The sequence below is a fragment of the Onychostoma macrolepis genome, chromosome 19 (genome assembly GCF_012432095.1).
Source record: "Onychostoma macrolepis isolate SWU-2019 chromosome 19, ASM1243209v1, whole genome shotgun sequence".
NCBI classification, from domain to species: domain Eukaryota; kingdom Metazoa; phylum Chordata; class Actinopteri; order Cypriniformes; family Cyprinidae; genus Onychostoma; species Onychostoma macrolepis.
Window position 1 is genome coordinate 2,149,850 of NC_081173.1, and position 14,055 is coordinate 2,163,904.

General features: G+C 37.3%; 1 protein-coding gene across 4 annotated transcripts in view; it reads left to right on the forward strand.

Annotated features, from left to right (window-relative positions):
• LOC131526168 (thyroid hormone receptor beta) overlaps positions 1-7,644 on the forward strand; it is a 114,199-nt gene extending 106,555 nt beyond the window's left edge. For 3 of the 4 annotated variants that reach the window (XM_058754308.1, XM_058754310.1, XM_058754307.1), the window contains one exon: positions 2,561-7,644. In XM_058754308.1, coding sequence (XP_058610291.1) covers positions 2,561-2,802 — 242 coding nt within the window. In that variant the 3' untranslated portion in view covers positions 2,803-7,644. The remainder of the gene's footprint in view (positions 1-2,560) is intronic. The other variant, XM_058754311.1, reaches the window with a different exon arrangement.
• Positions 7,645-14,055: the final 6,411 nt, after the last annotated feature.

A 14,055-nucleotide genomic window follows, 5' to 3' on the forward strand; every position in this document is an offset into this window, starting at 1 on the left:
GGATTACACAGGCCACTGAGGGGAAACCACTTAATAACGCTATTAAAACAGGATTACACTTCAACTGAGAATGTCACAATCAATAGGTAAAGACTTCAGTGGCCACGTCCAGTCCTGTACAGTATCGATTCCTGCCCGTCTAAACAGATTGTCCAGTGTTACAGCTGGGCGAACCTGATCAATGACTATAGTGTAATTTTTTGATAATTAACTAGTGTCATAAAGGACTTTTTTATTTTATTTTATTTTTTTGCATTAACACATGGAATATTTTTACTGTAATAAGTCAGCTGTTATTGGTCATGCAAAAACTAATAATAACTAGATTGCAATAGTCTCTTCTAATTCTTCATGGATTTTTTTTTCAAGTTTTGAATTTCTAGCACACTGGTGGCACAGATTTGCAGTCAGGTGAAGGCAACAGTTGTTCCACTACAGTGTTTAGTATTTAAAATGCCGTTGTTTACTGGCCAAACTTCCCTCTTTTCTATGCCAATGAAGCTCATTATAGAATGTGCTGGATTCATTCATTCATTTCAGAGCCACTGAAAGCTGGCAATCAACAGGTTTTGCAAAAGGGGGAAAAATCGTCATCATGTGAGCAGTAATTTTAGACTCAAATTTTGTGTACAGAAATCTAGAGTTGCCTAATTTTAAATTCTTGCTGTCTTTCACCGGTTTTGGCCACATTTAAGTTTACTTTGTAAATGTAATAGGTTACAAATTACAATGATTTTAGCAAATGGCTGCAATATAACAGAGTAAAAAATTTAAGGGGGTCTGAATACTTTCCGTACCCACTGTATTTAATTTTAAAGCACAGCCACTACAAAATCAGACTTTAGCACCTCTTTTTACTTTTAGAGCATTCTGAGGTTACATACAGATTTACGATCATAATCATAACAAGAAACAGTTCAATAGCAGTGATACTGTTTTTAAAATCAAATCGTTGCATAGATATGACAGGAAACACTGGCATCTAACAATGCTATGGAAAAAAAAAATATTCAAAAGTTAAAAATAAAGCATATTCATAAACCCAAATAGGAAATAAAACAGCTATCGAGTAAGCATATTCTGTATCCTAAACTCCTGAAACATTGGTTACAGATATTTTAGAGCAGTGAATGCAATTTAATAAAGAAATCAATTAAGTGTGTGTGTGTATTGTTCAGGTGTACCCTAAGTTATAGGGACAAAATGTCCCCACAAAGATGGCGATATCCAAAATCCTTGTCTTTGTAGGGACATTTTTTGGTCCCCATGAGAAAACAAGTTTATAAATCACACAAAATGAAGTATTGAAAATCTAAAAATGCAGAAAGTTTCCTGAGGCATAGGTTTAAGGTAAGGGGATAAAAAATACAGTTTGTACAGTATAAAAACCATTACACCTATGGAATGAGCCCATAAAACATGGAAACCCAACCTGTGTGTGTGAAAATATTCAGATGTAACCCCTTTTGTAATTGTTAACATTTTCAAAAGTAACTGCAATTTAATTGCACATTTTTTATTCAGTAACTGTAACAGACTACAGTTACATTTATTTTGTAATTAAATGACGCAACACTGTTACATGTAACTAGTTACTCCCCAACACTGCGTTTAAGTAGGACACAGTCAGTGCAAATTCTGATTAACACAAATTTTGTGGGCATATTTGCAGCTAATCAAAGTTAATTTTGACTTTTGTGTGAACTACCCCTTTAAAACAACATGTAAATAAAAGCTATTAACAGGCTGTTCTTTACACATACTTTTCTTCTGGAAGTTGAATGACTCAAAATAGAACAAGAAAAAGAATGATAAAATCACAAGGCATCACCTTCAAGCCCTTGCTTTATTTAAAGGAATAGTTCACCCAAAAATTAAAATTTTGTCATTAATTACTCATCCTCATGTCGTTCCAAACCCATAAGACCTTCGTTCATCTTCAGAACACAAATTAGGATATTTTTGATGAACTCCGAGAGCTCTCTGACCCTCCATAGACAGCAAGGATCCTAACACGATCGAGGCTCAGAAACGTAGCAAGGAGATCATTAAAATAATCCATGTGACATCAGGGGTTCAACCGTTATTTTTACGAAGCTACGAAAATATTTTTGTACGCAGAGAAAACAAAAATAACGACTTTATTCAACAATTCGTCTCCTCCTATAGCACCATTTTGGAGAGTATCACATATGCAAACAACATATGCAATGTATGTACGCGAATACGTTGTTTACGTTCAGATCAAAGCGTAAACGGTGCTGCTGACACAGAACAGCGTACGTTGTTTACGTATGTGATACTCTCCAAAATGGCGCTATAGTGTGACGCGGAGGAGACAAATTGTTGAATAAAGTCGTTATTTTTGTTTTCTTTGCGCACAAAAAGTATTCTTAACATTTCTTAATTTGTGTTCAGAAGATGAACGAAGGTCTTACGGGTTTGGAATGAGATGAGGGTGAGTAATTAATGACAGAATTTTCACTTTCCCGTTAAACGGTTTGAATGCATTTTAAAATCAAACTCACCCGTCATCTTTTCCCCTTTATTTCGCCAACAGATCGTCCAGGTTTAACGAGCGTAGAACGGATAGAGCGCTGTCAGGAGGAGTTCCTCTTGGCCTTCGAACATTACATCAACTACCGCAAGCACAAGGTGGCTCACTTCTGGCCCAAGCTGCTGATGAAGGTGACAGACCTGCGCATGATTGGTGCCTGCCATGCCAGCCGCTTCCTGCACATGAAGGTGGAGTGTCCCACGGAGCTCTTTCCGCCCCTCTTCCTGGAAGTGTTCGAAGACTGACGGCCAACCAGTCAGGCCAAGCTGCTCCCACCAACACAACCTCCACAGATCCGACCTCCCTCAGACTCCGTCTCCCTGTTCCCGGTCACATGACTCTGTTCTAGCACTACTGAGCGTCATTTCATTCCGTAGTTTTAGGAGTAGCTCTCTGGCCTATTTTGAATGGAACCATTCCTTTTACAAAGCGGGTACATGTGAATAGCGTTACAGTTTTTTTCTTTCACTCTTTGTAAAAAGAAAAATCAGCTTTCTGTTACTATAGTTTTTTTGTTTTTCCAATGTTAAATTGTTTTATTTCTGATCATAGTCTTTGATGCCGCTTAATGGAGATGAATGAACTATGCATTGGGGTTTCGTGTCACACGTCAGGCCTCAGAAAGGAGACAAAGAACACCACACTGCGAATGAGGACAGCAATATTTGGTTTCCTTTCACGTCCCTTATCTGTTGGTCAAAAGATCTTTTCATGCTCACATTAAGCCATTGATTGTTTATAGTTCTGGTCCAAACCCCAGTGAGTTGCCTACCTACACAACATTTCAAGACATAATAGGAGCATCCTTATATTGAGACCATAAAAAAGCGAAATCACAAACAAGGGCTCTTGAATATCGCAATTGTGTTCTAGACAAGATCACTACATGGAAAGCAAATTGTGACTTGACCCAGCAGGCACAGGGCGTCAAATATAACGTCAGGTTGATGTCAGACGGATGTTGCATTTTGGTTGAGAATGAAAATCAGGTTGACGTCAGTGTTTGATGCTGGATTTTAGTTAGTTGGACATCAAATTAACATTGACATTAGCTTTCTCACCCGACGTTGCAACCGAAGTTTAACCAAATATCAACGTCTTATGAGGTTGTGTCCTGCTGCTCTTGAAGAGTGAAATCGCAGTAATATTACATCTCATCTTCCTCACTGTTCTTCACATTAATTTTATCGCTCTGTACTCTTGTGCATTCGCATCTCATGCTTTCTTCGACATTTTAGGGGAAACATCTTAAAAAAAAAAAAGAATTGTAGAACCCACTGAGAATTCCAGAAAATAACCTCAGAGCAATAAAACGGTCATGTGAACAGTAGGCATAATATTTATAATGCCTTCAGGATTTTCAAAGTTGTCGGATCGCTGTTCAATTTCACACTACACAACTGTCTTTTGAATTTGCACAACATTTCATTAGGAAGAATCTCCAACAAAGCATATCATTTACAAAATGCATGCATGAGAAGTGATGCAGAGAATCACTGATGTAATTTCCAGTCAAAACATGCTGCAAGACTCTGAGGCTGCATTCCAGTCCGTTTTTTATTCCCTTCACTCGCAAACTTCCCTCCGTCTTGTTTACTCGGATGTATGTCATTGGTTACGTTGCATGAGTGCACACTGCTGGCTGAACCCTTGCAATGGGCTGAACTGGAACGTCCTGAACCCTTGATCACTTAGAATGCTCTATGGAGTTGGGTTATGGTTTACATTTTTCTCCTTATTAATTTGTTTGGTGCAGCATTCTATGTATAGGTATGCTTGGGCTGTTATAAATGTATAAACAAATTCATTTAAATATTATAGAGTTGTATAAATCTGCGACAACGTCATAATCGTGTTGCATTGTGGTCTATGGAGCAGCCTGAAGCGTGCATATGAAGCAGACTCGCTCCCTCGGTCAAAATCGAGGGGTCGAGGGTCTGTCCTTGTAAACTTCCCTCGTCCACTTCACGAAGTGGAACGCACTTCAAAATGGCTGCAGGGATTCCCCCGAGGGGAAGTGCTTGGGGAAGTTTGCGAGTGTGTGTCTAAAAGTGGAGTGGAACACAGCCTGAGTCACAGACAGGTCCAGAAAATTCTCCTGCTAAACATTTTTGGGCATTGGCAATACATCTGTGCTTCTCTCAAATCACGTCTTTGATAACACACATTATGCGATCATCGCTCATTTGCCTCGCATTTCAGACGTTTGTTGGTGGTCTCCAGAAAACCTGGAGTCGGCTTAAATTGGTGTAGCTTATAAGTTGCATAAGATACCATTTTTGTCTAAATTCTAAGGCAGTGTTGCATTTGTGATGCATCCTGTTTTGTGTTGCCTACATACGCTTTTTTCAAAGCAGCTCGCTGGGTTTTGGAATCAGAACTGTTTTCTGAAAAAAACAAAACAGAAATTTCTAAATGGCAAGGTGGCATGCCAGTGTCTTGATGGTGGTTGTGCCCTTGAGTAAAATCCTGTTTCTTTTATTAGTGCACCTAAAAGCTTTTGGACAAGTTCACGTAATGAGGAAATTCATTATTTAATTTTTTTTTTAATCTCAAATGTTGATCTCCATCAACTTTAGCTCTTAAAGAAAAGAGAGCCTCTAGCCAGCAGCCACTAATGTTAGCTCATTATGCCTCTATTAAGGTGCCAAAAACCTCCCTGAAAATCCGTTTCACTCTGTTTGGTCTTGTCGAGCTGCTCGGAGGAAACGTGGGATCCTGATTTTTTTACCCATCCGTCGCTAGATCCTTTGACCCGCAGGGATGGAACTCTATTCAGTTGAACGCTTCTTCTCTTCTATAGCTGTCACACGATAGACCAAGGCAATGCTTCTGCTTGAACTTGTTGGTGCTATGAGTTTGCCGATTTATACCTCCGGGAGTGCTGTCAGTTAACCTCCCAATCGTCTGGGCGATTGACGAGCGCAAATACACAAAACGCTGAGGTCAGTGGTCAACCCTGCGACAAACAGGGATGCTTTCGGATGTGTCTGTGATTGTTGTTTCAGCCGTTCTCGTTTCTGTCCTGGTTTTCCTCTTTTACTGTAGTGTTTTTAATCTTTCTAGAGACGTCCTTGTGTGCTGCAAGAGAGTTTGAATCTCATACCTCTACTGATTATCAGGAACCGCCAGAACTGTTTTTTTTTTGTTTTGTTTTTGCTGTTGAAAGTTGGACATGAATTCAGATTCTCACCTCAAAACGCAGAGCATGTTCAATCAGTGTTTTGTTATAGTGATGCCTTTTGTAAGCAATAGAATTGCTCCAGTGGTTTTACATGTTTTTGGATTACACATACAAACGTACACGCCAACGTAGATATTCAACAGACTCGAAGTCATTGCACAGACAATCAATGTGTTCGCAGAGAGTGTTATGGAAAGAGGGAAGTAAGAGCCACAAGCCAGGGTCCAAAATGAATACTTTGCCACACTTGCCAGTTTACTCTTCACCAAGCTCCTCAACACCTTATGGTTGCTTGCTCAGACAAGCTTTACAGAATGTCCCATGCAAACATGCCCAGGCTAAATTTGCGTAAAATTTCATTTACAGCTTTTCCCCAAATTAATTTAGTTGCAAAAAAATAAATAAATGCATGAAAACCACAATCTGTGACAGATTATTCTTCAGTAGATTTTAGTAGTTTGTATATATTTGTTTTTACAATTCGATTTAAATCATGCATTATGTGTATTGTTTTATGCGCTTGACAAAGCCAAGTTTGGTTTTGTTTTCTTGGTGTCAGCACTTGGCAAATGCTAATTTTGGACCCTGGCCACAGATCAACACATGCATGCACAGACTAGCTGGGAGTTAATACTATTTCCTCTCAGAGCACAGGTAAAAAACACAAACGCACTACAAAAATAAAGATATTTATGGTGTAAAGGAAAGAGGCTGTATTTTTTCAGACTGCAGATATTTTTTACATGTTATATGCACAATATGAACATTTTTGAGCAGTTTTACAACAAGGAAACAAAAGACTGTCTTTTCTCAAAAATCTCTCACTATTCTCAAACAAAAAACCAGAGTCCTGTTTTTTAACAATGTCTCTTTAATGATCTCTCCTTAGTGTGTTTCTTCATTCCAAATTCATTGTTTAACCATGGTAATGACAACTAATGTATGCTATCTAATAATAATCATAACAACAACAACAACAAAGAAATCCAGCACAACCAATCACAAAAAGCAATCCTTACTGGATCTAAAGCCCATATTCAAAGAAACCAACCAGATCTCACCAAGCTGAACTGAAAGAAATGCATCCCCAGAAACAATTACAGCACATGTACTTCTGTTTCTATGTGTCTTAGTTAACATTTCCCTGATTAGTCCACAGTATGCTGGTGGCATGAATAAGTGAATTTTGAATGTGAATCAGTTGTCCAACATGACAAGAAAATGTATTTTACTTTCTCTCTGTTCTTCAGTTTTTTTTGTTTTTGTTAGTTTTTTTAACCAAAAAGAACGTATTGCACAAGCCTGCTGTGTGACAGTGGAGCCTTGAATTTGAGTTTGGATCATGATGTGATTTGGATATCCTGGAAGAGACATTGCACTAGAAAATAATCCTGGATTTGGCAAAAGATGATGACAGTGATGACATTTGCACCTAAGGTGAATAGGAGAATAAAGATGGTTTTGAGAAACCCCTGCAATATTTGTTGTGCTTTGTGAGACTCTGTATGCATTTTTCGGCCTTAATTAATTGATTGTATATAGCAGTCTTTATTGAATAGAATAAATGTGAGTTTCATTTAGATTGTCAAATTTCACATTACAATATTTTGCATGACAAGTTTGCACTCTCAGATATTTTAACTTGACCTTCAGTGAATGCACTGATGAAGACCATTTCAGCAGAATGTAACTGGTCAGAGCTATGGTCATCTGTCCTTGTCCTTATCTGTGAAAAGACATATGACCAGATCACAACACTGTCTATGATCACAACCAAAGTGTTTTAATAAAAACAACACATTGTTAAAGATCAAGATGGTAATATCAGCTGCTGCAGAATTTCAGGAAACAGGTCTCAGAAATTCACATTAACATTTGATGTGTCCCAGAGCCTTTGATAGTTAGGATATTATGACACAAGTATGATAAATAAGTTAAAAGCTTTAAAAAAAACTCCAAAGCTAATTTTAGCCCCAAAGTTACTTAAATGAAATAACCTCTATCTCTTCGTTTCACTGGTGTATTTGTAAAGTTAAGCTTACTTTTTATTATGCAAGTACAATTAATTGTGAAAAATGTGTCCTTTTATTTATTTATTTATTTATTTATTTATATATATATATATATATATATATATATATATATATATGCAGCACTGGTTAGAGCAGCTTCATAAATAAACAAGATGTTAATATTGTGTTACAGTTTATGTTGTCAATATTGGCTTTAGTTTTTTTTTTTTGTTTGTTTTTTTTTTTTTTTTTTTTTTAATTAATTTTATTTATTTTTTTTGATAGTGTGTCTCCGAACAACACATGATGGAATGAAACAGGTCAATAATTCAGTGAATTATTAAAGACAGTCACTTGATTCGTTCCTGAATGAATCAGCTGTTTGAATTAATTATTTGAAGGAATGACTATGGGCTAAATTCAAAATAGCATACTACAACACTACTCTTACTATTTTTCTGTCATGTCTTCAAATGGCAGAAATAATAAAAGTAGTATGGCATTTCGAATTCAGCATCAGTACCTCACTCTTGCCGCAACCTACTGGCTTTATTCGTATTCATTTCATTATCCTGATTAAAAAAACATTAATCTCATAGCATTATTTATGCAATTGTAATTGCAGGGTAAATGCATTCATGCCACCTCTAAGCTTCATTAAACAATCTGTGTAAATATACATAAATCTCAGAAAATCTCGGTACTTAAAATGGCTACAAATGAAGAAATATAGGCCTATATATATATAACTTGAAGTTGATTTCACAGCTTCATTAATAAAGCTTTTTAATTGCTACAGAGCACACCAAAGTGCTGCACATTAAAATCCATGTACCAAAACCTGTAATGTTTTGCTTATTTAAACTCGGTGATGATCAATAATTCATCATCAAACCTTATAACAAATCTAGGCAGATTTGCTTTTAAATCCCTTTTAAAGTATACTGTTTCTGTAGCTTAAATACAGCAGCTATGAACATATGATGGTGTAGCCAAGTCCAACACTAGGGTCATGTGTTCAGTTCTCAGGCAATGCATGCATTTATAAAACGTATACCTTGAATGCCAGTTTAAGTCACTTGGGATAAATGTACCTGCCAAATACATACCTGTAAATATCTGCATGTTCAGAGCACAACATAAAAAAGAAAGGGAAATACTTTTATCTTTTATAAATGCTTTCCTAGCAGTCTGAGAGTCACTCCTGACCTGGATCTTTATCAGAGCAGCTCGGCTGATCGGCGGAGTGTGTAAGAGTGTCCCTCAGGCTCTCACCTGCTCTTGTCATTTACAGGAGTTAATTGTTGTTGATGGAGATGATTTTAGATACAGTATAAAGAGGCAGCGGCAGTATTTGGAAATACTGTATGGGAACCTACACCCTCAAGTTTACACTTCAAATCAAATTCAAATGTTTCACAAGATTAATTAAATTCATTTTTATTTGTTTCAGTCCACTGATTATTTTTAATTTATATGCTCAGCTGTGTGATATGGCTTTTGCTAGCTCAAGTGTTATTAACAGAATATTAACACTTTATTTTGATGGTCCCTTTTGAACATTCTGTTGACACTAAGTAATGTTGCAACTACATGTCAACAAACTCTCATAAGAGTATTAGTAGACTGTCTGCTTCATATCTACTCACTCCTTATTGTGTTGGTCTCCCAACAGATATTCTACTGACTATAAGTAACTTTGAAAGAACGTGTCAACTTAATCTAACCCTAACCCTACCAGTCAACTAATACACTACTAACACTCTAATGAGAGTCAGTAGAAATGTAGGTGCAACATTACTTATAGTCAATAGAATGTGTTAAAGGGACCATCAAAATAAAGTGAAACCAAATATTTAGCTCAAATGTTTGTTATATTTAGTTTAAATCCAACTTCATCGTACAATATTTCATTTGAACAAAGACGTCAATTCCAGATCTTTTTCTTATTGTTGTCTACTCTAGTTATTTTAATTAATTTTACCACAAAAAAACATCAAAGACTAATCTCTCTGCAAAATTAATTTCATACTATTTTAGTGCTGTACTAACATAATCGTAAGGTGTTGTATGCCAGTAAATGATTGTAACAATAATTATACAGTTTGCTACATGTAAATTAATCAGTTCTTGTTAGATGCCATAGGGGTTGTGTGAGTGACACAGGCATATTCCACTTGTACACTGGTACAGCTGGTCAGTATACAGTCTGCATGCTGCCATCTTTGTCATGTACCCACTGGTAAAACGTATAACATTTCACTGCTTTTGGACTGCAATATAGCCTACCAAATAACACACTGAACTTAAAACTACAGAATCCACCAATGGTGGCTGTAACTGCTGAACATAACCAGCTCAATCCTGCCCCCTTGCGGTCTATTATCACTGAGATGTAAGGGCAAGAAAGCAATTATTAAACAATACAAAAATGATTTTTTTACATTGGGGTCCCATAATAAAATGAGAAAAAGGTGATGGAACCTGATATTTGTACTGATTTTCTAAAAACAGCCGCAAGACAGACCAAAGTGCTGTGCGGAGGGCCACAGTAAATGTTATGGACATTTAAAAGACAGAACTGAATCGAAATCCACAATAAATATCCAACAATATCTCTATGTTTCAGTCTGAGTGAGGGACTGTAAGAAGGTTCTGATCACTCGATCTTAGACTTAGCAGACTCTTAGCATTAGAGTTATGAAGGGATTTGCACACAAATAAGAGAATTTTAAAGTCAATTCTAAATGGGACCGAGCCCTCGGAATAGGAGAGATGGGTTTGCTTTTACAGCTTTCTTGTAGAAATCTGGCAACAGCATTCTGAAGCAATTTAGAGGCGAGCAATTTGTGAACATAAAAGGCTGACTTGAACATGCTAAACTTCATTTGGATAGACCTGTGGAGTTCTTGAAGAACGTTTTATGGAGTGATGTGACCGATCATTTTGGACCCATGAATCAGCAGTATGTCTGGTGCAAAAAGGCAACGCTTATAAGCAGAAGAACACCATCTCCACAAGCATGGAGGTGGACCAGCCCTGTTATGGGGTGTTTTGGTGGTGCAGGAAGTGGGAATCTTGACTGTATGAAGGATATCATGGATTCTTTGAAGTATCAGGCCATGAACCAACATTGCTGTAGAGAGGTGACAGAAGCTTCTACGTACTTACAGTCAGGCAGTGTTTATTGGAGGTAATAAAGAATAAAAGATTCTGCACCAAATTTGACTTTTGGGGTTGAATAATTTTGAACATTAATGTTTAGAGCCAGTTTGATTTTTTTTTTCTTCTTTTTTCAATAATGATCAGTTGTTCTAACGAAATGTTCTTGGCAACAAAATGTCTCGCAGGTCAAGGGTGTTGAATAATTTTGATTGCAACTGTGTGCGTGTGTATATATACAGTATGCATATACTTTACACTTTATATTTGAGCCCCTGTCTCTGAGAAACTCTCTGCACATCCCTGTATACATTGGGTTGATTTTAATAACTTTATAATTAATGATCTTGAAGTATGCACAAACACTAAGAAATGCTCTGGTTAGTAACATAACCTCAGATTCCTGAGATAACGGGAAGGAGTATCCCATTGACATGCATTGGGGAAACTCCTGTTTACTCTAAATACTGAAGCCTCATTTGTTAACGTTCGATATATATATATATATATATATATATATATATATATATACAAAGTTCTGGCATGAAACTTTAGATGCGCAGTCCGATAGATCTAACTCAGTATGACATAATGACATCATCAGCACGTCACAGCTGATTGGATCTCTCCTGTATCAGTAGCCAATGAGCTCGCTGCTCAACATTCAGATGTATGACTAGCGCTTGCTGTAGCAGTTTGCAGCGTGCATCAGAAACCCTCCACCTTCCCCAGCTCCACCTGTATAGATCTACCTACGAGGTGATTCATGCACAGCAGCATGTTGTGAATGTATTGGCAGTAGCAAGTCTCAGTACTTGCTCTGCCGCAGCAGCGTAGCAGATCTATTCCAGCATGACCAAACACATTAACATTGTCATGTACATTACCATGCACATCACTCCAAGAGTTGTCATGACAGAAATAATATATACAGCGGGTAAATTAAGTATTGAATACATCACTGTTTTTCCCAGTAAATATATTTCTAAAGGTGCTGCTGATTTTCATCAGATGTCGGTAACAACCCGAGTAATCCATAGATACAAATAAAACAAATAAGATCAGAAATTAGGTTCTGTGTAATAAAATGGAATGACACAGGGAAAAAGTATTGAACGACTGAAATGTATGTAATACTTTGTACAAAAGCCTTTGTTGGTAATGACAGCTTCAAGACGCCTCCTGTAGCAGAAACTAGTCGCATGCATTGCTCAGGTGTGATTTTGGCCCAATTCTTCCACAGAGTCTTTAAATCTTGAAGGTTCTGTGGCCTCTTCTATGAACTCTGACCTTTAGTTCAAGTCAGGTGATTGGCTGGCCATTCTAGCAGCTTTATTTTCTTTCTCTGAAACCAATCGAGAGTCTCCTTGGCTGTGTTTGGGATCATTGTCACCCTTATTTCATCTTCATCATCCTGGTACTGTAGGTGTTGGGACTGAAGCTAATATTAATTTTCACTGACGAGGGGCAGGATTGCTTTCTAATTACTGATAGATTTCAGCTGGTGTCTTGGCTTTCCATGCCTTTTTGCACCTCCCTTTCTTCACGTGTTCAATACTTTTTCCCTGTGTCATTACATTTTATTACACATAACTTAATTTTTGAACTTATTTGTTTTTTCTTTGTATTACTTGGGTTGTTATCAACATCTGGTGAAAATTGTCAACAGCACCTTTTGAAATATATTTACTGAGAAAAATGGTGACAGTGTTCAATACTTATTCTATCCACTGTGTATATATGTATATGTATATGTGTATTATTATCATTATGACCACCTATCTAATAATTTGCAGAACCTCCTTTAGCCCACAAAGTAGTGGCCTTGTGGCGAGGCACTGATTCGATGGGTATCTGGTACCATAATGTTGACATTATGGTATCAGATAACCCCAGGAGACCTTTCGGATATACAGTATTGCGGGCTAAAGGAGGTCCTCCAGGTCCCATATATTGCAGGGTGGTGGTGATATAGTGCAAACCCGCTTTTTGATTGGGACACATTGCCCTGGTCACCACTGTTGTAACTGCTGGGCATTTGTTGCACTGTGGCCCTGCAGTCGCTGTGAGCAACGCGTGACAGACATCAGTGAGCTGTAGACAACACACGGCTGGAAGACAGTTTGTTGTTTGGCCATCCGTGCACCACTTTTGATACATGTTCACTACAGCAGCATTTGAACAAACCACAAAGTGCGCTGTTTCCGAGATTGAAGTTCCAAAGCACTGCCCAGGTCAAAAACAAGTGCACTTCCATAATGTACTTAAAGTGCTCTATTTTCGCGCACTAATTTTGTACTAAATATACAAAAAATTATTCTTTAGTACCTCTTACCTCTTAGCTCAACTGTGCTATTTTGAGACACCATGAGTATGAACTAAAATGCACTTTTAACTTGCTATCTTTGTATTTAAAAAAATATATTTAGTTACCACTTGTAGTACACTTGAGTGTATTAGTGTATGAAAGATGGGTTCAAGTGCGCAATTTAGTTCATATTCATGGTGTCTCAAAATAGCACAGTTGAGCACACTTAGATCATCGTAAGAGGTACTAAAGAATCATTTTTAGTATATTAAGTACAAAATTAGTGCGTGAAAATAGAGCACTTTAAGTACATTATGGAAGTGCACTTGTTTTTCACCTGGGTGTGCCATCACAATTTTTATCTATATTGGTGGCCTGCAAATTGTCTGTGGGCCAAAAACAATCACCTTGGTTTTGCCTTCATCTAAGGATATTTATGTATTCATTTATTTTACATCAATAGAGATGTTATTGCCGATCTGCAAATATATTTGGGTATCATCAGCGCAATCTCTGGAACTAGAAACAAAATCCTACTGTAAATCCCAAAAATACAAAATATATCTCATATATATCTATACTTTCAACCATTTTGAATTTTCTGAAAACCTACTTTCCCTTTTATTGTTTATGTCTAACTCTAAACACACCTGAACCAGCCAATCAAGGTCTTCAGAATCACTGGAAACTTCCAGGCATGCGTGTTGGAGCTAAACTCTGCAGAAAAGTGGTTTTCCAAGAGCGGGATTGGAAACCTCTGTCCCAGGCCGTTGGGCCAATCTTCAAGTTTTGTACATAGACAGTACCGGCAAAAAGCTATCAAAAGAATTGG